General features: G+C 42.7%; 1 protein-coding gene across 1 annotated transcript in view; it reads left to right on the forward strand.

The window, feature by feature from the left end:
* The first annotated feature begins 21,811 nt into the window (after window positions 1–21,811).
* The window catches only part of UACA (uveal autoantigen with coiled-coil domains and ankyrin repeats), an 88,274-nt gene continuing 85,477 nt past the window's right edge, over window positions 21,812–24,608 (forward strand). Inside the window, exon 1 of the mRNA XM_037137271.2 lies at window positions 21,812–22,006. Coding sequence (XP_036993166.2) covers window positions 21,932–22,006 — 75 coding nt within the window. The 5' untranslated portion in view covers window positions 21,812–21,931. The remainder of the gene's footprint in view (window positions 22,007–24,608) is intronic.

Raw genomic sequence — 24,608 nt, forward strand, 5'->3', positions numbered from 1 at the left:
CTCCATGTGATCTCCATATCTCTGATTCTGTTCCTGTTCCAGTTGTTTGCTTAGTTTGTTTTTGTTATTTAAGTCCATTTAACATTTCATATAATGGGGAAACTTACAGGGAAGAAGAGGCTGGAAAGAAGTATTTCAAGTCATGAAAGGCAAGGTCCTACACCCAAGATTGCTCTACCCAGCAAAGCTCTCACTTAGAATGGAAGAGCAGATATTACCTATTTCTTTAACAAGCATTTAAACAGACATTGAACGAAATTGTCCTGGGTGACACACTGAAGATGAGACCGAGTAATGCCTAATTGTGGACTGGATATGTGTCCCAACCAAGAGGAAAGCTATGAAAAGCCTGCACTGGGCAGAAGGGAATGTGTCTGAGAAAAGTGGGGCGTGGGAGGGGAAGGAGTACCACTTGTTTCTTCCCAAAGTCCCGGTGAGCCTTCCTGGGCATGCCTGTGAAACCCTCCCTATCTTACTCTTTGTCCTTCATTCAACACCATGTATCCAGCATCCATGTCCTATGAGCAATGCTAAATGGGGAAACTGAGGCACAGGTCAAGCAGCTTGTCCAAGACTCCTCAGCTAGTGATTGGAAGAGCTGGAAGACAATGTGACTGTCACGCTTCATCTCAATGCCAAATGCTTAAGATGAAGGGAAGGACTCCTAGTTGTTTCCTGGGATTTTTCCGGCCTGCAATCTGCTGGCATCTGACCTCCCAGCAGCTGGAGCCTGCCAGCCTTTGGGGCAGCAGAGAGAAGCAGTGGAGCACACCCTGAAGTCTCTAGTGAGGTCGCCTGCTCAGTTGGCTCCCTGCCCCGACTATCTCCTGCTGGTGGTGCACGGGCTGGGCATTCGTGGGGACAAGTGAGTGTGCCCTCCATTCTCAGGACAGTGCAACGATGTCTGTTTGGGACGTTTGAAGGTGATGTTAGCATTCAATAGCACGACCCGGATTGGGGTTCCCAAGATGTCCTAGGCAGCTTGCCCCTTGGATCATTCTCCTTCCTCCTGCCACCTGTAGTCTAAATTTAGCAACAAGCACAGTAGAGCACCTTTCAACTGGGTCACACTGACAGGTTACTGAGCTGTACCAACTCATCAGGGCCACCCGGGGGACAGGGGTGCATGGGAGCCCCATGGCAATTGTCCTGGTATGATCTCCTGAACGGTGGGCTTCCTGAAATTGCTTGCTTTGGTTATATAAATAGTATATAATTTGGAAAATGAAGAAAAACATAAAGAAGAAAATAGCATTTGTATTCCTTCACTGAGAGGTTTTATTGTTAATATTTTGTTAAGGTGTGTTCCTTTATATTTGAACCATATTTTTATTTTGATAATAATAAAAGCTTATCAATAAAAATAGATGAACATGAGCAACAAAGGATCCCAGCATTCAGAAATATCACTGTTAACATTTTACTATATTGCTTCTCAGTATTTTTCAATTTATATTTTGTCAACCAGTTTTGTATCTCTATTTATCATTTTTTAAACTCAGCAGTCTCCAAGTTGTTATTTCAAACTCTTTAAGATCATTTATTAACACAGCATTTCACTGTGTTCATAAGCTATGACTTACTTAACCATTCCCTAATTCCAGGCATTTAGTTTGCTTTCTTTTTTTTTGCAATTATAAACTATATAATTTGATGGTGAACATCTTTATGACTGAATTTTAAATGGTTAGAATTACTTCCTTAAGGTAGATTTCTGGAAGAAATTATAAGACAAAAGGGTATGAATCTTTTGAAGCATTGTGATCCTTCATGCCAAAATGTTTATGCAATGGAGCAGCGTCATCTTATCAGGGATGTCCAACTCACTGTCACTGGGGGCCACATCAGCCTTTTGGTTGCCTCCAAACGGCCAAATGTAATTTTAGGACTGTATAAATGTAACTACTCCTTAACTAAGGGCAAGGAGCTTGGTGCTGCCAATGGGTAGAAACAAGGCGCTGTGCCGGGCCGGATAAAATGAGGTGGAGGCCGGATTTGGCCCATGGGCCTGGTGTTTGCCACCTGCCTGCTACGTGCTCTCCCCCAGGCAGTGCAGTGGAGTGAACAGGCAGCGTTTTTATGTGAGTGAATTCAAGTTCAAAGAAAGACAGCCATTTGATTCACTGACAAATTTGAGCCTGAAGGGAAAGGTCAGAACCAGAGAGAGTGAAGTGCCACCTCTCCGCAGAGTTGTTACTTTTGCAGAAGGGTTTCAGGAATGACAGCCTATGGGGACTTTTTCTAGATCCAGTGGGGAGTCATCTGCTTTCCCCCCCTCCCCCCCTGAGGCAATGGCCGCACATGTCTCCTGGGTCAGAGGGCCGAGCTGTGGTACCAGCCAGACCCCCTGGGTGGGAACAGAGGTGGGGCTCGTCCCACTACAGCAACCACCCAAAAAGCAGAAACATGCCAGTAAAGGAGACCTTAGGGATTCTTTGCTCCAACTCCTTGTTTTCTGATCAAAGCCTAGAAAAAAAAATAAAGTGCCTTGCCCAAGAAGTTGTGTCGAGCGAGTTTGTGGCCCATCTTGGACTAATGTCCACATCTCCATCCACGTCATGTGACAAATAAAAACCATTGCACTTCATCTGAATGCACAGTCCTCATATACATGATTCCTCGTACATATGCATGCTTAGACACAGGTTTCGTTCACTTAGTTTTGAGGGCATGGAAGATGTTGACAGTTGATGTAGTATTTAAAAGACATTTTTTAAAAAACCTGATCAAATAAGTTTCAGACTCTCTTGACTGATTGGTACACATTCGTAGGGCAAATGGTTTCTCAAGCCTTTGTGAATAACTTGGATGCTTGTAAAGGAAGTTAATTAATCTGAGATTCCTTCCACCTGTGCTCCAATTCATCTGCATATCTTCTGCTTTTGAATTATCATGACACTTCACAGAGAGAATGATGGCAGGAAGGTATGAATCTTGCGGCCTTTGTCCTGTCAAATACATTGAAACATCTGAAATAAGTTGAACTGCAGATATGACCGGCTGTTAAGAACTTATTACTCAAAGCTCAATTCAAATCTGATCTCTTTAAGGAAAAAAAAATCCTTTGACTTAGGCTGAAGTGTTCACTTTCTTTTCTACATTTCAGCTGTCTATGCCAGGGGTTTGAATAACCCTATTTGATTATGATAATTTTTAACTTCAAAAAATGTCCACAGAACCTACATGACAATAATTATTTTTTAGTACCTATTTTAAAATTTCGTGATGGTCAAAGCAAAGCATGAACTCCTAGGCTTTTAAGTGGCTCTATAATTTGCCAATCATAATATACATTTGAAAAATAGTATATACATCTTCTGGGATTGGCTGAGTCATCTTACAGATAAGGATTTGTGATACTTAGTACAACTCATGGACAAGGAAGGATCCAAGGCCCGAAGTTTGGGACCCACGGGCCTATTGCATTTACTTACAGGGAATCACAGGTCAGGGCTACTTCTTACGTTGCCCCTTAACTTCTTCAGGTTGGACTACATCCCTCACTCAGACGGAATCCTTCCTGAGGACAAGAACGTTTCTTCCATGCCTTTGTACAACCACAGTACTAATGGGCCAATCGATTAAGGATCATGAATGGAACACGAACATGTGCAGGACACTGTACTTGAATCTGTGGAAGGTACAAGGTGTAAGGGCCCACAGCCTGGTTATAGAGACACAGCAAATTGGTAGATTTGCCTGTAAGTCTATGGGCAAGAAACGGGTTAATGAATTAATGAATTAAGTCTCTGAGAATAAGTCTGGAGAAATAAAGTAACAACGTATTGGCTAAGGTCTACTGGTTGTAGGAGTAATCGTGAAATTAGTCGGAAGGAGTTCAGGTGTGCCAGCAAGCAAGGGAAGCCCCGCAGAGGACGGCTCGGAGTGTGAACCTGAAAGTCAGCCAGCCCCGGCTTGGCTGCTTCTGTCAGACCTGGGAGGTGTGCAGAAATGCACTTTGGGCCATTTGTCCCCAGAGAGGTACAAAGTGAAACCCTCATTCTTTTAAAGAGTAATATTTTTTTTTCTGAAACACACAGGAGTCAATTTCTTGAAGGGAGCAGTGGGTGAAGAGGAGAGGTGCTTTCCTACTTCCTTCCCCAACTCTTGGAATGTCATTACTGGGGTCCAGAATCATAGCAACTACTAGTAGCAGAGCTGGACTTGACCTCTGGGCGCTGGACTTCAAGTAGAAAGTATTCTTGCTACTCTATCTTCTGCGGCTAGAATTCCCTCTCCATTAATGAACTTGCCTAAAGTGAGTTTGCCTGAGGCTGACCCTTCCCACCGCCTTCCTAATTCCGATCGCTACTGCTAGACTGGCCTTTCTTCTCTTGCTATGTAAACATGCCCTAATTAGAAATCAGAAGCAACTCCTGGGCCCAGGCCAGGGCTTCAAAGAGACTGTATATTGGCGCCCCATGTGCCAAAACCGTCCTAGTAAAAGAAAAACTATAAACTACAAAATCCAAACCATTGCTTTGTGGGTTGTGGGACTTTCATGAACGTGGGTGGGTGATGGGGGTTGTTTAGGAGGCGTCCTCTCCGCTGCCATTAGTTTTCAGCCACAACAAAGAGCTGCCTCCTCTGGGTGCTACAGTTACGCTGGGACCCTTCCAGAGAAGCCGCCACCATCTGGTGAATATCTGGGCAGCCTGGGTGATCCGAAGTGTCGGTGGGTGGGCACTGGGATACACCAACATGTTTTCTGGTCGAAAATGCTCAAGGCTCGGGAACCTGGGAAGCAAATGCCACCCCTACCCCCCACCACCCCTGGCCATCTGTGGGCTGAAGTTGAGCTATTGGTTTAGCCTGGTCCGTTGTGATGTAATTGGCGATTTCTTTGCTAAGAGGTCTTGGCCTCTCCTAACTCTATGCTTTTCTAGTCTCTGTGATAACTTTCACACCACTCTCAAAGACTCCTGGGCCTTCCCCACTGAGGCCTTGCTCTCAGAGCCTACAGTCATTAATCCATTCACTCAACACCTATGTGACTTGGAAAAGCATTTCCTCTCCTGGTCTCTCTGGTCCAACCTCCTCAACTATAAAGTAAGGAACTTGGATGAAATGATCCCGTTTCATCCTGTCTGTATTATTCAGGGTCCAGATAGGAGAAATCACACAGCACTTGGAATTAATAACAGAGCACTAACTACTCAGGGGTAATGTAAACTCTGAAGACTATTGGAATAGCAGGTACAGCAGCCTCGGGCCTCCCCTAGGGCCTAGGCAGAAGACTCCAGGAAGGGACAAATGCAAAGAGTCCCCACCCCCAAGACTGAAGTAAAAATCTTACAACCATGACTCAATGAAGGGCACGAGAATTCTTGGAGGGGTGCAGACTGGGACTGGCACGCCGGGAGTCATCCACTGGGGCGAAGGAAAGGGTTGTCGAGAAGTTGCCAGCGGGAGCGCTGCTGGTCTCGCTGGCAGCCACCAAAGATGCTTGCAAACCACAGAGGCTGCCTGTGGGGCGTGGCTGAAACTCAGTTGAGGTGAGTGTGCCCCCCAGCTTGTCCTCTGCCACAGAAAAGCCACGGGGGTAAGGAGTCAACAAAGCACGCCAGGACCGGAAGATAACTCCCTTTCTCCTGCCATCCTGCAGTACCCTCCAGGACCCTCTACTGACAAAGCTCAGCGATGCCACCAGGTGAAGAGGAATGGTTACAGATCCAGCTGAGGTTCTAGCACGACACACTGGCAATGAAGGGTAGACTTGGAGATGAGAAGCAACAGAGCAGTAACTGACACACTACATATGGTTTCTGATTCACTCAATTTTTAACATTAAAATTAAAATAAGTCAATATGAAATAAATGAATCACTTGTATTGTACCTAGCCTAGACACGATCTTAGCTTATTCTTCTCTGCCTCCCTCACCTCTGGTCCGCAATAAGTAATGAATCATTTCAGAATGAACCATGCCACAATCAGGTTTATATGTGATTATAAATATGTCCATATTTTGTATATAACTAGTAATTAGCTTTAGTTATTAGTAATACCCATGCCCAGGATAAAGGAGGGTCTGAGCTTCCAGGGAAATGAATAAAATTTGTCGAGTCTTTCAATACCGCTCCTAATGACAGCAAATAACGCAGAGGAAAAATAAGATCCAGTGAAGTTAATTTCAAACCAGACATTAGCAAGAACCAGGTGAATGACAGAAAATGGGATAAAAGTTCATAGGAAGGAAAAAGGTCCATAGGCTGAAATGCTCAAGAAAAGGTTTGTGATGGCAGCCAAATCTGAGGAGAAGGTTGAGTAACAGGCAGAAGTCATACATCAAGTACAAAGGCAAGTAGCCAAGATACGGCTACAGAATGAGAAATGGACTAACTGCTTTCTTGACCCCCAATTGGGTAGCCCAGCATTTGAACTGAGCCAGTCAGTGGCAAAGAATGTGTGATGCATCTAGTAGGACAGGTACCAGGGAGAGCAGCAGTGAGGGCCTCTGAGTCGCTGGATCCCTGACAGCCTCCTTTGAGAAAACACCATTACACAGTTTATCATTTGGATAAACCTGGGGTTCTCATTTTAGTGGGTTGACAGGAGATCATATCAGAGCATTTCCTAGTGTAGAGGATTTATTGCTCTTATATGCAACTTCTGCTCTGCGTATTGTTTTACTGAAATAGTGAAATACGACACCAAGAAAGAAGACAAATAAATGTCCCAAGTAAGTGTGATCAACTGTGCAAATACGGCGTTGCTGTGTTGGGCGCCTCGAGTTTATTTGTTCTCTCATGAATGAAGATTGAGCAGAGGTGTGGCTCAGAAGTGTTCGAGTGCTTGGACAAGCTGTGCTTTGTGTGAGGATGACTGAAGGAAACCGGCTGTTGACCCCTGTCAATATCACTTGCACTTGATATTTACTGACATTTAGCCTCTGTGACCCTGGAGTTGTCTGGCCTGTTTCTCCACCCATCCTCTTAAAGCCATTGTTCTCCAGGCTCTGTCCTACGCTTGCGTCACTCTATACGCCTCCTGGGCCTTTTAATCCTTTGCTACAGCTAAAATTCCATTTACATATGCTGACAGCATTCGAGGTTTTATCTTCAGCTCCAGGCTGGAATAGCCTCTCTGCTGATGGATGTGGATACATTACAGGGGACTCCAGCTCAACACATGCCAAGCTGAGCAAACTTCCTAACCTTACAAACCTGTTGCTGCCCCTCTGTGCCCTTTAGTAAAGGGCAACATTATTTCACTCAGGTTTGCAAGTTGGAGACCAGGAAGTCATCCTTAACTTTCCACTCCTTCACCTACCCCCTCCAAATCAGTCATCAAAGCCTACAGATTATCCCTCCAAAATCTCTTAAATCCACCTCCTACTTTCCACCCCCCTCTAGTTCATATGCTGGAACCTGTACTCCCACAGCCTTTTAAATGGTTTGTAATCATGCAAATAGTTTACTTACTAAAAAGATACATTAAGAAGGATCCTGTCAGACCTAGGCTGAGGGAGTATCCTCCGAGATGGTTTTGGTTTGCTTCTGCCAGGTGCAGATTTCTTGGCTTCAAGGTACCTAGTCCATGCAATTAGTACAGTTTCAACTGCCTCAAATGACGTGAGGCCAGACATAGGCTTAAATATCCATGTGGAGACTTCCTTGTCCACACCCGAAGACCAGGCCGACTCTGACACACTTCTCCATGTGTTTCTGTGCTGGAGAACGGAGATCTTCCAGTGTATCTTTTCACAGAAGACCTGGTGTAAGGAGGGTTTCCCAGTTCCAGCTCCTACTTTTTTATTTCCCCCTCAATATATTTGGTAGATGGCATACTACTTATTGTTGTTTGTCATCATCAAAAAGGCTAGCAAAGCTGGAAAACTTGTCATGTTGTAAAATAAAGTGCAATCTGATCTTTCGGTTAGAATTTAGATCTTTCACAGTCATGCTTTGCCTTAGTACAAAGTGTTGTAATGATTCTACTAGTTGAAGGTCCTGTTCACATAAAAGCAGCCACATTGATGGTATCTTAAAGCACACAGATGAGTTGTGCAGAGGAACACTGAAGTCCAGTAAGAAGCAGGGCATCTCCCTCAGCCCCCTGCACTGAGAGTCTGCCACTCATTCTCTTAGGACCCGGCGCTCACGGCGTGTGACATGGGGCTCTGACAGAGAGAATACAAGGGATGTCACCTGTGCTGGTCCACGTAATAAATGCTGGTAACACTTAATTACTCTCTTATTTTTTTTTCCTTTCCTCAAAGAACTATCTTGTGTATGCTGCGGGGTTCTCACTCCACTTTGTAGATACCTGTTTTATAGGGGAGTGGTGCAGGTTGAGCTGTGTCCCCACTGATTTTGAACTTCCAGCTTCCAGAATTATGATGCAATATGTTTCTATTGTTTCCAGACACGAAGTTTGTGGTACTTATTGCAGCAGCCCTAGACAACTGATACAAAATGGGATCCAGAGAAAATCACAGCAAGTTCAGAGAAGTGGCAGGAATACCAGTAGGGCAAGGTGACTCAGGAAACTGGGCAGGTGAGAGCTCAGGAAGGAGAGTGCGAGCAATGCGTTCAAATGCATCCAGGCAAGCAGGAGGATGTGAGCAAAGCTCCAGGAATGTGCCTGGGAGGGAGGGGGGCTGGAGGAGGACACACACCTGCTCCGAGGGATGCGGCGCTGAGGGAAGTGGAGGGAGATGCACCTGGATGGGTTGGGTGGTCACGGTCTGTGAACGGCCCTGAATGTCCATTCCTTCCGCTCTCCTGGGCTTCCCTCTTCTGGCATCTGAATTTCTTCAGCGGCCTCTGGCTGTTGCAGCCCTGTCCACATTGCTTTCCTTAAGATTTGCTTGTGACACGTGTCTGGGCTTCTGGATGCCAAATCTACACCATGGTTCCCACCATTTTTTTCCCACATAGGACTAGTCCCCTTTGCTCTTCCTCGAATGCCTGAAATTCCACCACACTTTTGAGTCACCATTTTAGGGCTCTGTACATACAGGTTTAATAAGTTGTTGAAGCTGTGCTTAATAACACACTAAGTGGCTGTTGGAAAGATTGGCATTGTCAAATAAAAATACAAGGAACAGAAGTTTGTCTTGGATGGCTCCATTTTTATATAAAAGAGTTGTATCTGCATCGAGTTAAATTATGCATAATCCTGCTAGATTAGACAGGAGGAGGGGTGAGGAAGAGGACCTGACCCTGCTCCCAGAGAGGGGGGTCCCATCTTGCTTGAAGGGATTAGATGTCATCTGTTGCGCCCAAAGAAGGGATTTCTCCTATAACAGCTTACGAGAAAGAACTAGAGTGCTCAAATTTATTTATTCATTCCATCATTCAACAATTATTACTTCAACACCTACTTCATGCCCTGGCCTAAGGGCTCGGAATAGAGGGGAGAACAAAAATGAAGCAGTTTCTGCCCTCAGGAAGACTATAGTCTTCTAGGGAATTCAGGCCTTTGTAATGCAGCAGGATCAACGTCAACAGGAAAAAATGCATGTTTTACATTCTTAATGCTTATTTATCTACATGTCAGTCACTGGGTATGCTAGGCAGAATAATGACCTGGATAGATGTCCATGTCTCAGTCCTCAGAACCTGTGACAATGTTACCTTACACAATAGAAGGATCTTGCAAATGCGATTAAACTAAGGACCCCAAAATGGAGAGGTTGTCCGGGATAGCCTGGTAGGCCCGATCTAATTACATATCTCCTTACAATCAAAGAACCTTTCACAGTTGATTTCTGGATGGAAGGGAGATGAGACTATGGGGGCCGCATCAGGGAGGTGCAGACATGCTGGTGTTGACATGGAGGAGGGGCTGTGAGCCAAGAAATGCAGGCAGCTTCTAGAAGCTGGAAAAAGCAAAGAAATAGACACTCTGCTGACACTTTCATTTTAGCCTAGTGACCTGCATCAAATTTTTAATTTAGAGAGCTGCGTTGTTTTAAGCCACTAAATGTGTGGTAATTTGTTACAGCAGCGATGGAAAACCAATATACCCTGTTAACCTATGTGCATATAAAGTTGAATAAAACAAGGTCCCTGGCCTTATGAAACTCACAGCTTATTGGGGGAGAGAGGTATGTAAATAGTATAAAAGTGCAAAGATTGGAGTGTGTACGTGGAGCTATGTATATACAATTAATTTGGAGATATCCTGTTAATCTCTACCATCTAAGAAAAGCTTTTCTTGATTTTATTTTCTCCACCAAATAATGCTCCATTTCCTCACTCCCTTTCGCACCAAAACTGCTAGATGGAATTACATTTATTATAGTTTCCAATTCTTCTCCTCCCATTTTTTCTTAAAGCCACTGCAGTCAGACCATTATACCCACTACCTCACATCTCTTTGCCTGTGGTCCAGGTCACCAACAACCTCCATGATGCTTAACCCAGTGGTGATTTGGGGTCCTCACAGGTACAGCTAGTGAGCAGCACTGACACAGCCAACCATGTCCTCCTCCTTGATACTGTTCCTTTATTTCGTTCCCGGGACTCCACACTCTGGGCTTTCCTTTTTCCCTGGATGCCACATTTCCCAGCGTGTTAATAGTAGAGTGTCCCAGAGCTCAGTCTTTGGTCCCCTTTTCTTTATATTTTCTCTTTTGGTGATGTCATACAGTCTTATACCAACCACCTGCTGATGAACCCCAAGTGTATCCCTCCATTCCAGACTTCCCTCTCGGACCCCGGTTGTATACATCCAGCCTCCTACTTGCCATCACCACTTAAATGTGCACAAAAACAGACATCCCGTACTAAGCATGTCCCCTACTGAACTCCTGATCTTCCCTAAGCCCTTCCCACAGCCTGCTCCACCCACAGCCTTCCTCACCTCAGTGCATGACAACTCTGTCCTCCCAGGCTCTCGATTCATAATTGACTCTCTAGCATTTCACACCAACCCATCAGAACTTTTTTATTGGCTCAGCCTTCAAAATATATCCAGAATCTGACCACTTCTCTATTGCTGCTATCCTGGTCTGAACACCAGTGATCTAGGCACCGCGTGATCTAGGTCTCTGCTCCCCTCGCATCTGTCAGGTCATCTCCACCAAGTCTTGCCCTTTCTCATTTGGATCCCACCACACAGGCACTTAGTTTCTGATTTTTGCATTTTTAGGAACAGCGATTAATCTCAGCGAGTCTGAACAATGCCTGGAACTTAATAGGTAATCAGTAAAAATGTAATAAATGAATGAATACATTTTGTCAGTCACAGGATCACATGTTGCTTAATTTTCCCTTTCCAAATAATGCTGTTTGTTACTTCTCTCATTTTTTTGAGATATTTATCTAGAATATCAATTTCAAATAAATGTTTATTTAAAATGACAAGACTTTAGTGTTCCTGTAATACCAGGAACATTGACATAAAAAATCTAGCAATCACATCTAAAAGAAAACGTGATTCCACCCTAAAGTTCTGTTTCAACCCTAGACTATAAACCATACGTGAATCAGAAATGGCACTGGGAAGGCATAATTCTGAAAGTTCACATGACAATCAACCATGACTTTGTATATGCACTACTTTGGTGAGTACTCTTAAACTTGAAACTAGAAGGTCAATGAATCCTTTGTTTAAGATGGCATTAAGCTAAATCTCTGTGTGTGAATTGTTTTCATTCAGGAAACAAAGTCATTTACATTATCCAATAAATCAACACCAACTCTCAGCCACTTATTTGAGTCTCAAGCTGTATAACTGCTGCTTAAGAACATAAGGCCTGGAATCACACAGACATGTTGAAACACAAGAAGTGACCTCTCTGAATCTCTGTATGTGATTTTATCTTATTCACTTAATGTTTTCAATAATTTGGGGAAAAAGAGAGAACATACAGATGCCTATTCTTAACCTTAATATCGAAAATACATTAGCCTCAGTAGAGTTCATGGCTAGAGTTCCCTTTTTATTTTATTCTCTTGGCCCATAGGAAGGGGGCTTTGATCTCAGACCAGCTGAAGTTCTGAGATCTCGAAGTTGTCCTTGGTGGGTGTACCTAAGGGAATAAGAGGTCTGGTGACACCAGAAGGAGTCACCCTGGCTTGTTCCTGTGGCATGCAGGAGCTCACCAACCAGAGTGAATTGGCAGAATTTTTCAAGAATTTTTGTGAGCTGGTTGATGTCACATTGTTAACTTGAACTCTGTGGTGGAAGTATTTACACCACGGAAATTGGCAGTTACCACAAACTAGGCATTCCCCACCACTCCCAAGAGCCGGCTGTTAAACACTTTCCCGGTACCCAGTGATTGAGTATCTCCTTCAACAAACTTTGTTAGGTCAACAGGGGTTTCTAAATTCCCATTTTTTACTTTTAGACTTTCTATCTGAAGTACTTTACCTTTCTATGTGAATCATTTACAGGTATATGCCATTTTATTTAAGTTTTGGCTTTATAGTTTTATTTTTCTATGAACAAATTATTTACAAGCATGAATACCTTATTAAACCTGGCTTTACATTTATTTACACAACTCCATAACTACATGCTGACTCTGTCCTTCCATCTCACGAGCAACTTCATGGTCTCTAATATTACTGTGATTTAGCCTTTGTAAGCTTCAGCTTCATCATTTGTGAAACTGGGATAATAATAGTACATGCTTCTCATTTAGTTGCTGGGAGTATTAAAGGAAATTAGACCTGTAAAGAACTTAACACAGTGCTTGGCCTATGGCAGTATCTCCATAAATTTTAGTTATTGTAAAGTAATATTAGCAGTAGTATTTCGTACTATGGGCTACACACAGCAAAAGGGTGAGACACAGTGCTTTGGTATGCAACTATTTGACCAATATCTATATAGTTTAGAAGCACAAATTAACCAACGCTTGGTGTTTAGTGGTTTAGTTCTTCGGGGTCTCTATCTGAGCTGATCCCTTTGTGGGTAGAGGTATAAATAAGAAATTATCTTCATGCTGCCAAAATAACACTGGGGATTTACTAGATCAGGTATACCAAATAGAAATTTTAGACTTGAAAGACTGAAAAATGTTGGCCAGTTATCTTCTTGTTTCTCCCCAAACTTTCAAAAGCCTCATTTCCTCACTGTCCATCTTACTTTTAACTGATAATCACGACTCCTGAGAAAATAGAAGCAATCCGGACAAGACCTTCTTTTCTTTCCACTGAATACTCCAACCTATATGTACCTGTACCTGTACTTTCTGCCTTCCTTCCTGTTACTACAGATGATAAGAGCTCACACACCTATCTCAAGAATCACAACAGTTTCATCTGCTCAAGTACCATATTTTTAGGACTATAAGGTGCACTAGACCATAAGATGCACCTAGGTTTTAGAGGAGGAAAATAGAAAAAAACTTTGAAGCAAAAAATGTGGTAAAATATTTAATAACATACATAGCATAGGCCGACACCCCTCCCCCACAGTGAGCCAGGCAAGCTACGTTCAGACTATAAGACCCCCATTTCCTCCCAAATTGGGGGCGCATCTTATAGTCTGAAAAATACGACACTTTTTTAGATGTTCCCCTTCCCTGCGTCATCAGTCCTCCCCCCTCTGATGGCTCATACTCCTCCTAGCTTACAACAAATGTTAGTAGCGCACAGTCTAAAATAAAAAGGTTTCTGACCTCTCGTCACCCTCCAGCTACTATCCCCATTTCTCTGCTCCCCTTCACACCAACATTGGTCAGAGTTTCCCTCCCATTTCCTTTCATTCTCTCTTGAACCTCCTTTAGCCAGACATCTTTCCCCCAGACGGATGGAAACTGTTTTGCTAAAGCTATTAGTAGCATGAAGGTGCCCCACCCATAGTCACTCATCTGTCTTCATACTTCCCCATCCTCCAGCAGTAATCGGCAGAGCTGCGCTTAGAAAACCCATCCCCCCATGGCCCCACACTCTGGTTTCTGCCTGTTCTCTAGCCATTTGCTCTCAGTCTCCTTTGCTGGTTCTGCATCTCTGTTTGTTTTCTAAATGTTGTGGTATCCACATCTGGGCCCTTGGCCCTCTTCTTCCATAATGGATCTCATTTTGTCCCATGGCCTTAAATTCCATGTATTTGCCCCTGAGTCCCAAATGTGTGTCTCCAGCCCCATGTCCCCAGTGAGTTTTACTCTTGCTATTTAGTCCATCTTCTTATTACATCCCGACTTGGATGCTCATTGGGAAGTTCAAACCACAATGACCACAGGAAAACTTCTGACTTCCCCTTCAAAACATAGCTCCCTCAGTCATCCCTAATCAATAAATGGCACTACCATACATTTAGTTGCTTGAAGTCTCAATCTGTGTCCAATCTACCAGCAACTCAGTCCCATTTCTAGACAACATCCCAATATTGTTCATGCCCTTCTACTCCCGCTTTGTCATTTATCATCAATTCTCTCCCCAGAAGCAGAAAGATATTTTCGTATATAAATAAGATCCCATCGTGCCCTGCTTAATTAGGTTCCCATTAGAAAAACTTAATTAACTTTCTATTGAAAAATGATCCGAAATCCTTACTTTGGCCCACAGACCCTACTGTGCTGGCTCCAGCCAACCTCTCCAAACTCATCCAGCCACACTGGCCTTCAATATTTCCCTGAGACCTGCCAAGCTGCCCCTGCCCTCAGGGCCTTTGCATGTGCTGTCTCGCCTGCCTGGAGTGATCTGCCACGTCTGTACTTGGCAGGTGCTCTCCTTTCTGCCATTCTGAACCAAGTTCAAAGTCTTTTCTCCAGAATACTTTGCTTGAGCAGCCAAACTACAGTGACCCCCTCCCTCTTGTTCTCTAGAACATTACTCTTTTTATTTTCCTCTTGTTCACTGTCTGAATTTGTTTATTTATCGCTCTCCCAAAATAAACTAGCTTGATTTCATTTGTCACTTATTTTTTGTGTACTTTGTCTCCTGCCTCTCACTACTCTTGCTGGAATTAAATTCCTTGAGAGCAGACCCTTTAGTAGCATTAATGTAACTCTTTATGAAGAGTTACATTAAATGTAACTCTAAATGTAACTCTTTAGAAGTCCAGGATATGTTTTGTTCCCTGCTGTTTTCCCAGCATTTACATATACATTAATACAAATGTATTTACATATATATTTGCATACAAAATATTGACTTACAACATAGATTACATATGTCTCCCATCATGTGTGACTAAACAACAATTGTTGTATGAATGAATGAATATTGCAGACACATAACGAAGATATTTCTAAGCATTACAACCGTGAATGTAGTTGAGACTGTCTACTTACTACACTGCTCCCTGTGTACACGTAAAGCGGCACCATATGGGAAACTGGTTTTAGAACGCAGCATCAGAAAACTTCACCTCTCTTGAGAACTTGCCGTGTCTCTCCTTTTCCTGTGTTAAAGTTATCACTGCTTGTTTCCACTTTCATTTTACCTTTGGTTATTTGGAAGCTGAGAGCCAAGTTTCAAATTCAAGGAGGGCAGTAATAGTTCTGATAGTCAACAAAGATTCTCCCTTCCTCAGGTTTATTTCTTACTTTTTTCATCAGAATTATGGTAGTGAAATTTGTTATAAGTTACCTCAATTTCTTCTTTGGAGAGAAGTGTGATTTAAACAAAACACTTACTGTGTCCAAATTCTGGCACAGGCTACACAATGTTGACTTGGAACCATGCCATGTGTGGTGGGAGCTTTCTGGCCGTGTTCACATGGTGGCGTGAGCAGCCTTTATTGTTGCAGGTGATTTGCTGTGCTTCATATGAGGGATTCCCAGAGGTTACTTTGGGTAGGATTTAGTTGCCCAATAAGAGTCCGAGCTTCTGGGTGGACTTATTGGGGTTTTCTGGCTTATTTGGTTGATGTGTCATTTCGGAGTTATGAGCTGAAGTTGCTAGCTCATGAGAGTTTATGATTCTTTCAGAGCTCCTTGTCTCAGTAATAGAAGAAACATGACTTCTAGTTTAGTCTTAAAATGCTGTGCCTTGATCTTAGGCAAATTCATGGACTATACAGTTCTAAGGTTTAAAGGAACAGTTCTTCATTGATGTTTAGGTTTAGGAACGTTTTTGAAGTTTGTGGAGCATAACACATAATGCTTCTCCCTAGCATAGCAAAATAAAAACGTAACTCTTTAGAAGTCCAGGATATGTTGGTATTTTAATTTATTAATTTTAAAATATATTTTATTTGTGGCAACAGCATTTATAAAATAGCAACAGGAAAAGCACACATTGACCCTTTATTATTGAATATCTTTTATACTTGCACAAAATTGATATAGATGATGCAAAAATATATACGTGGCTAATCCATAAGGACATAATAGCGAACACATCTCTTTGATCGGTATGTTCTAAAAATAGCCCCGAAGGCTTATCTGCAATGTGGAATACTGTCACTGTATGCAAGAACTGTACCTTAATTAAAATCCTTCTCTCAAATAAGCATTGTAATTAAGGATTACTTAGCAATTTGATACAAGATTTTATTTGAACTTTTAATGATAATTTAAACATTGGTGCAGGGAGTTTTGAAGCAGGGGATCATACAAATTTTTTTATAAGCTATCTCTTCCAGGAAGCAAAGGTCTGAGTCTTTTGGTAACCAAACCCCATCATACACACATCATACGTACATCTTGTATGATACCATGCAAGGAAATAATTTTTAAGATTAACCTTTAAAAATACACATTTTTCCCATACATACAAGTGTGGAGATCCCATATAAGGGTTTGATTTTTTTTAATATAAAAATCAGGACTTTCATATTAATTTTTAATATAAAATTAATACATAAAGATGTATTAATTCATAGATATTACACAAAATTTCAAATACTACATTAAAACATAAAATATATTCTTATATGATATTCAATATAATAATATGTATAATAAACTGTATTTTTACATGTAACATTACTAGAACATTTACACATCCAATATTTTGCCTATGACCTTCCTTTCTGTAAAATTAAGCCACATAGTTTGTAGTAATTTTAACCTAAGTGACTGTAAGATTATTGTTAACTGTGCACCATAATAAAGCTTGGGTCATTTACCTACTGCATTTGAACATTAGATTTACCTTGACTTATTCTGTCTGCACTGTTTTTTATTAAGATAAACAGCAAAGATTGGCATGGAGTAACAGGTGGTATAATAGTCCCATAATTTACTGGTGATTTAATTATTATATTGAGAGTATTTACTAATACCTTGCCAGAATTTTAAAAGGCCCCTGGAGATCTGCAAGGAAAAGATGATAAGGAGGACAAGTAAAAGTACCATTTAAAATCTATAGAGATTTTAATGGTCTATAGTCTTTATTTGCTACATTTGAATTCAAAAGCAAGAAACTTTTCTACTCAAATTATCCAACAGTGCTCAAGTCTTGAAAGTCTTTTTGCTCCTCGATGCTGCATATCCTGGTATCCTGCCTAAGATAAGAAAACTCCAAAGTCCAGGAAAGTTTGTTGTCACAGAGTCAGAGAGTTGCTGAACCCTGAACCAAATTCTTTGCATTTATCTGGGCTCCTGGGTAAGCAGCCTGTTTTAAAAGAGGCAACCGTGAGCTTCTGCCTTTGAACCACACTGACTCAGGACCATCGGTCTCCTCATTAAAGAAAAGCGAATGGTATTTCTGGAGCTTTGTGTAAGCAAGACTTGATAACAAAGGTTTATTTTCACCAAACGAAAGGAGTTCGGTTTTCTTGACATTAAACCTGAATTCAAAGAAATAATTGTGGGTATCTCAAATACTATCAAGTGTAAGATTAATTTTACAAGCAAAGTCTAGTTTTGTTCCTGACCATGTTCTGGCTGTTTTGCTCCCTCTCTCAGTATTGAAACTAATGGCACACTTGGTGTGAATGGCTGTCTACAGACATTACACACTGCCCTTTACGAAGGGCCAAAGACAGAGGGACAGATGGCAGGAAAAGAGAGCTCTTTGAGAGATAACTGACAGAGTTATCAAGGTGAAAACAGCAGAGTATAAAACAACCCTCAGTGGGGGAGATTGAAGAAGTTTCAGTAAGCGGGAGTTGGCATCTCTAGAAGTTTTAGTGCCAAGTAACCAAGAAAACTCACACAAGTGTCCGTGGTTACATGGAGCAGAAGCCACCTCCTCTTCCCACTTTTCTTCCCACTCTAGTTTTCAAGGATGGAGTCATTAGAGAGCTTACTAGAAATGCAAATGGTTTCACATTTAGTGTCAAAAGTGACCCATTTTTTTTAAAGCTTTCTTATGCAATGTGTTTTAGTTTTGATTGTGGCAAGAGAAGAGGGTGTGAGAACAGTCTCAGGTCTCTTATTCCTGGGGCTGCCATATGAGTTATGGGTGTGGGTGCCCTTGCTCATGACCTCGTGGCTACATGTGGCTCTGCCAGCTACCTGCCTTGGCATCTGAGCTGGGAGAGAACGACTGAGGTCCTGAGCTCCTCCACCAAATTATTGACTGGCTTTGGTGGTCAGATTAGCTGGAGCCACCAGGAATAGCAGGAGGCTCTGGAAACGAAGGAGGAAGTCATTGGTTGTGGAATTCATACCCGAAACTGGTCTGGCAGGGCTTCCTGTTTGAAAGGGATAATTTACAATTTTGTGTGTTAATTCTTTGTTCTCCTAAGAAATGCATTTGTCACCTCGTTGCCATTATCATCACATTGAGGATCTGAATGGTTAAATTGAGCAATGTTATCAGTGAATATCTCCCAAGGGTGCTTTCTTATCTGCTCAGGCTGGTCCCCTGGACGTCCTCTGCCTCCCTGGTGCTCCTTCTCACTGACGTGCACTCACTGAAGCTCCCTACCCAACCTTGAGGACCCTCCCTTCCTGCAAACTCATTTCCTGATCTTTTTCTTTCTTGAATACTAGCCAGATCTACTACCCTACCATACAGTTCAGCAAGTCCTGTTCTCCAGTTGAGCTATTTGTGAACTTTTTTCCCTAGTCGGGAGACAGTTCCTTGACAGTGGGAGCCAGAGGATAGAGCTGGTAGGAGACTAACTCTCACCTTTTGTATTATCTGAAGTTCGTTTACATTGTACGTGTGTAACTTATCAAAACAATTTTTAGAAGTGCATTTCCCTTCCTGGTTTCATATGGTAAAACATTAGACTTAATAAAAAAAAATTCATATAGATTCAGAATGGTAACAAATAAAAGCCTATGTAGGTTTGTTCTGAAGGGAAGACAAATAAAAATAATACTGATAATAGTCAACAAAATAAAAATCAAACCTGTCTGGCTGAATGCTAATAATAGTGACTTTACTTCATGTAGGGGGCTTCCAGATCAACATGAAAAAAAGCCTTACTGCACATTCAAACCAGTGCTATTTACTTAGCTGCTCTCAAATGGGAAGAAGTAGACATTAGCTATCAAGTTTCTAGCCTGGAAAAATTCATCAAGGCCACTGGACACAGACACCATGGGGACATCATGCAGACAGGTCACAAAAATAACTTGCCTAACATTTTTGGAAACTGATGAAAGCTATATTTATGGCTCTGTCTGTTGCTTTTGCTTTATCCAGTAACAACTGAAAAGGGCCAGTTATCCAGACTGTAAGAACTTGGATGCTACAGGAGACATCCAGTATTCACAATAGAAGGAGTATTAATCGTTACATGAAAATAAACAAGAATTCACTCCAATAACCAAAAAGGACTTGTGGATCTATTCAGAAGTATTTATTGAGCACCTAATATATTTTGAGAATTCTAAAGAATTCAGATATCAGTTTTCCCTCGTCTTAGGGAGCCTGAAGTCTAGTAGTAAAATAATGCCCGTTCAGAACAGATATGTTAGTATCATATGAGAGGTACCATTGAACTCTTCACGGGCTTGGGGAGCTCACTTGAAGTTGACTCATCAGAGAAGGCTCTGTTAGAGAGGAGGGCACTTGAAATGAACATACAATTAGAAAAAAACATTTTTATTAAAGTATTATACATAAAAATGTATGTATCATAAAGACTACAGGCTAACTGAATTTTCACAAACCGAACACACTATTTATGTAACCACATAGAATAGTACAATACTCCAGAAGCCCTCTGTGCTTCTTCCTGCCATTCTTGGGAAGAGTAGATGTTAGATGAATGTAGACAGAAAGAAAACTACTGGAGGAGGGATCAGTCTGCATAAAGATGTGGACATTGAAAGGCAAGAGCTGTGGTTGAAGAATGGGCTGACGAGGAATTTGGAGTGCCGGCTGGCAGATGGGGTTGCATCCATACTGTAGCCAGGTAAATGTGAGTCAAAAAGTTAGTTTTTGTTCATCAGCCACTGAAGGTCTAAGCAAAAGAGGAATAAGATATTAGGTGTGGTTGGTAATTTATCGGTAATGTGCGAGGTGAGAGTGGAGGTTGGGTGACCGGTTGGGAAGCTTCTACAATATCCAGGTATGAGATAATTTTGGCTCTGCAGTGGCAGGTGGGGACATAGAGTAACCACCCACTGACACTATAATGAGCCAACAAAAATTGAATGGCTGTGAATCTTGAGGAAGGAGTAAAAGAGAAGGAAGTAAAAAAAAGGAGTCAATAAAGAAGGAAGTCCAAGAAAATTTCCTTCTATAGAACTAATCAAAAGAAAATTGTTTATTATTTTGTTAAGAGGTAACAGAACCTTTGGATGCTATCTGTCCAAGAGAATTCTAAAAGAACTTGGATGCTACAGGAGACACCCAGTATTCACAATAGGAGTATTAATCGTTACATGAGAATAAACAAGAATGGGCTGAAGAGAGCCCGTTAATTCAAATCTTACAGTATTTGAATTAAACCTTGAGTTAACTCTAAGGAGACTCCAAAGAAAGCAACTGACCTTTCCCACAGAGAGTTCTTTGTTAGTTGGAAATGTGGGTTGTTTGTCTTTTCAGATGGGTGCATGCTAGAATAAACATTTTTGTGGGCAAAATGGACTCTAAGGAAGACTTCGCAGACGTCAAGTTAACAAAAAAACTATTGAGTATTGCTCACCTGTTTTCTTTTTTAAAAATTATTCTCATCCAGATTTCTGGAGAGGATGAATTACTTTCACCGTATACTTTTACCTGTAATGTGTTTCTACAGGAAGCAAAAAGTTTTTTTTTTGTAAATAAACGCCATATTTATTCTTTGACTTCTTCTTATATCACTTTGGCTATGTGGGTCATTTTTTATTAAAGGCAACCCCAGCCTAAGCATTCCATCTCTTCCCCTCCAAAGCAGTGGGTTCTTGACTGAACAAATAATTAGTGAGCACACAATCTGTACTTTAATTTACTATAAGGTCTTTCAAAGTCTTTCCTTAACTGTGTCCTTCTATACAACTGGAACCTTATTCCTAGAGGCTTTTTGTGGAGTCTTTGATACCTATGGTTGTTTCCAGGTACCGGATGTGTGTAGTAAAACATCAGCAGATGGAAGGGAAGTTGCTCTTGAAAGCCGGGGTAGGTGTGTGCAGGTAACCTGAAGTCCTTTCTGGGACCAGACGACAGGAAAAAAATTTGACTAACTTTACTTGGGAAGGAGCACGCGGGTGGGGAAAAGGGTGGTCCTGTAAGAGGACAGCTGGCATTGCTTGGACCGCGTGCTGCACCTCCCTAGTAGGCAGGTGCCGGAGGTCTGCAGCCTGGCTCTGGCGTTTACACCCGCTAGTAGTTACCCACCTCAGCCACTCCCCTAGCAGAAGTTCCAAACTTTTCCTCCAGCATGGAGAGGAAGGGTGTTATTAAGTTAGGAAGGGAAGTCCCTCCCTCTTCCTGGATTCCGATTGGCTGTAGCCAACCCTCCCCCCGCCCCCTCCCCCCAGGGCCTCGGGTGGATTGGCTGCGGAGAAACAGGGCGCCTCCGCAGACCCGGAGCCCTTGGCTGCCGCAGGCGGTAGTGGGGCGGGGGGGGGCAGGTGGTAGGTGGGGTCGGGACGCTTGGTCCTCCGCGAGCGCTGGCTTCCTGAAGACTTTTAGGTTCGCCTGTGGAGCGAGGCGCGGTGCGCTCGCCGGGAGTGGGACTGTCTGGACTTGGCCATGAAGAGCCTTAAGTCCCGCCTGAAGAGGCAGGACGCGCCCGGCCCCCAGTCCTCCGGCGCCGCCACCAGCGCGGTGAGTCCCGCAGCCCGCGAGAGTCCCGGGCTCCCCTCCCGCGGAGTCCTCCCCTGCTCCGAAGCGCGCGCTCCTCTCGGCTTTTCCTCTGTGCACCCTGCTCCTGCGGCCCCGGCGACTCCACCCCCATCAAGTCTGGGCTCTGCGTCGGCTCAGAGACCCTCCCCACCCACCGCACTCGGGTCTCGCGGGGCCTCTCACCCGCTCCTCTACCCCAGGTCTGCGAGCTCCTGGCGCTGCGGGATCAAGTCGCCCCCTCCTCCTCGATCCGGTATTTCTGGGTTGTACTTCACTCCAGCCCTTCCCCTGCGACCCCGCTCCCCATGCACACTGTCCCCGCCCGGCTCCACGGTGTCCCTGGAGGGCGCCCCTCAGTCCCCCGGGCTGCGGGCGGAGAGGGAGATTTGCATCCCGTACCCAGGTCATCAGGGTAGCGGACCCGCAGCCCTCCCCGCCCGGACTCCGGACCTTCTGTGAGTCAGAGACGGAGCGCTGCACGGCAGGGTGGATGTTTTGTTCTGGCCTCTGTTGCCTGTCACTGGGAAAGTTTGATTTCTGAGCGAAGCTAATGGAATCGGGCGTAGTTGGAAATACAGAGCCCCAAATGGGTCTGTATTCACCCCACTCTGGAAGTGGGGGTGAAATTGGGAAGGTGATTATCCTGCTGCGCCGTGTCTCACCTGTGGGACAGACTCGTATCACAGGTTCCAGTCTCACCGGTGGTACAGACCTCCATTCCGTGTCGACGTGGAGCCTGCCCTCAGTGTGCGCGCTAGGAAGCACTAGGGCCTCTTTTTAGTTGGCAGGAGAACAGAAATCTTGAGAAACAGCCTGACTGCAGATGTTGGGATTTAGATAATTTGGTAAATTAGAAGAATGGCTATATCATCAAAATTTCATATTACTGAAATAAACATTATTTTAAAATCTGAAGAGTCAGAAGCATAAAGTATATGTTTCTCGAACTGCCCTGTTGCCCATTTGGAGTAATTAAAACGGACCTTTATACTTTACATAGATTTTACCAAATGATTGTATGCTTTTTATGAGAATACTAATTAACCTGCTTTTGAGTTAAATCATAATTGTACCTTTGTCTCCACCTATTTTTAGGTTGATTTTCCTGGGACTTAAAGGAAATTGTCGTGAAATTAGGCTCTTTAATCCCCATTTTTTCAAAAAATAAGCGGGGGGATAACTTCAGGTTGTATGTTTGATCATTTGATGTTGTTTATTAAAGCATGGTTTTCTTTTATTAATATAAGCATATAGAACGGGTTAATATAAGCATATAAGCACATAGATTACTTTGCTTCGCATTTAAAAAATTTTTTTAGTTTATTTTCAGAGAGAGGGGAAGGGATGGAGAGAGAAACATCAAGGAGCTAGAGAAACATGGCTTGGTTGCTTCTTACATGCCCCCAGCTAGGGACCTGTCCAGCAACCCAGGCATGTGCCCTGACTGGGAATCAAACCAGCAACCCTTTGGTTCACAGGACAATCCACTTAGCCACACCAGCCAGGGCTGTTTCACATTATTTTTCAAAATAATTGGAAGAAATGGCATTTAGTGATGGCACAGGTCACTACAGTTGAGTTAAAGATTCACCTTAATTTGTGATACAGATCGTGTTTTCAGCTTTAAAGATACACTTTTCCCATGAGGAGGAGATAAATGGTAATGGAAAAAACACAACGAAAAAGAAAAACTTTTCTAGGTTTATTCACTATATTTTTCCATTTAGTTTGCACTAAAGAGTCACATCCCACATGGAGGTTAATACACATTAATTTAATCTTTTTTTTCCTTCTGGAGATGCAGAGTAGTTATTGGCATTTCCAGTATGCCGATTTGCATTTTGTACACTTGGAACGTGAAGCGTCTCTTTGAGCTTAAATCTTTAGCAGTTGCTAAATTGAGCATTTTATTTTTCTTAAACTAACAACATTAAACTAAAGAGAAATACATGGTATAAAAAAATAGAACCTATCTGATTAGAAAAAGTGAACACATCTCAGTTTAAGTTAAATATCAGGGTAAGTTTTGTAAAGTATTAAATGAAAGTAAATGAGTGTGATGACCAGTAGAACCAAACCGAGCACTGAGAACAAAATTTTGCTGCCTGTTAGCTAATTCTGGCAGGAAAGGGAAAAGAAGAAATGGACTTGTTAACTCACTAACAGGATAATTTCTGAAGATGCAACTTTACAGCGCCAGTCAGCAGTCTCCCTAAACAATGGTTTACATTTGTAACAGAATTCACAATTTTAATTCAGACTTAAAGAACAAAAATGAAGGAAAGAAAGAAAGGAAAACTTTCCTTTGACAACTTCCCCTGGCTGCTACTCTCTGCTCCCTCCCTGGACTATATAATTTCACAGCTCCACACCATTACACTCTGTGCTTTTGCTAGGAAAGCCCTGCAAACTGTCTTTTGGTGCGGGCTCAAGCCTTACCTTTCTGCCTTTTCCCCTGACCCCACGCTACCCATCCACGCACCCAGGGAAATTTATGCACACCACTGTTACGCCTCTGAACATACTGTATTGTTTGTTATTTTATGCCTAGCTCTCCTAAAGTGTTTTTTTCCCAATTAAAAAC

This window comes from Artibeus jamaicensis, unplaced genomic scaffold, assembly GCF_021234435.1.
Source record: "Artibeus jamaicensis isolate MK-2021 breed Jamaican fruit bat unplaced genomic scaffold, CSHL_Jam_final scaffold_286, whole genome shotgun sequence".
Taxonomy (NCBI): domain Eukaryota; kingdom Metazoa; phylum Chordata; class Mammalia; order Chiroptera; family Phyllostomidae; genus Artibeus; species Artibeus jamaicensis.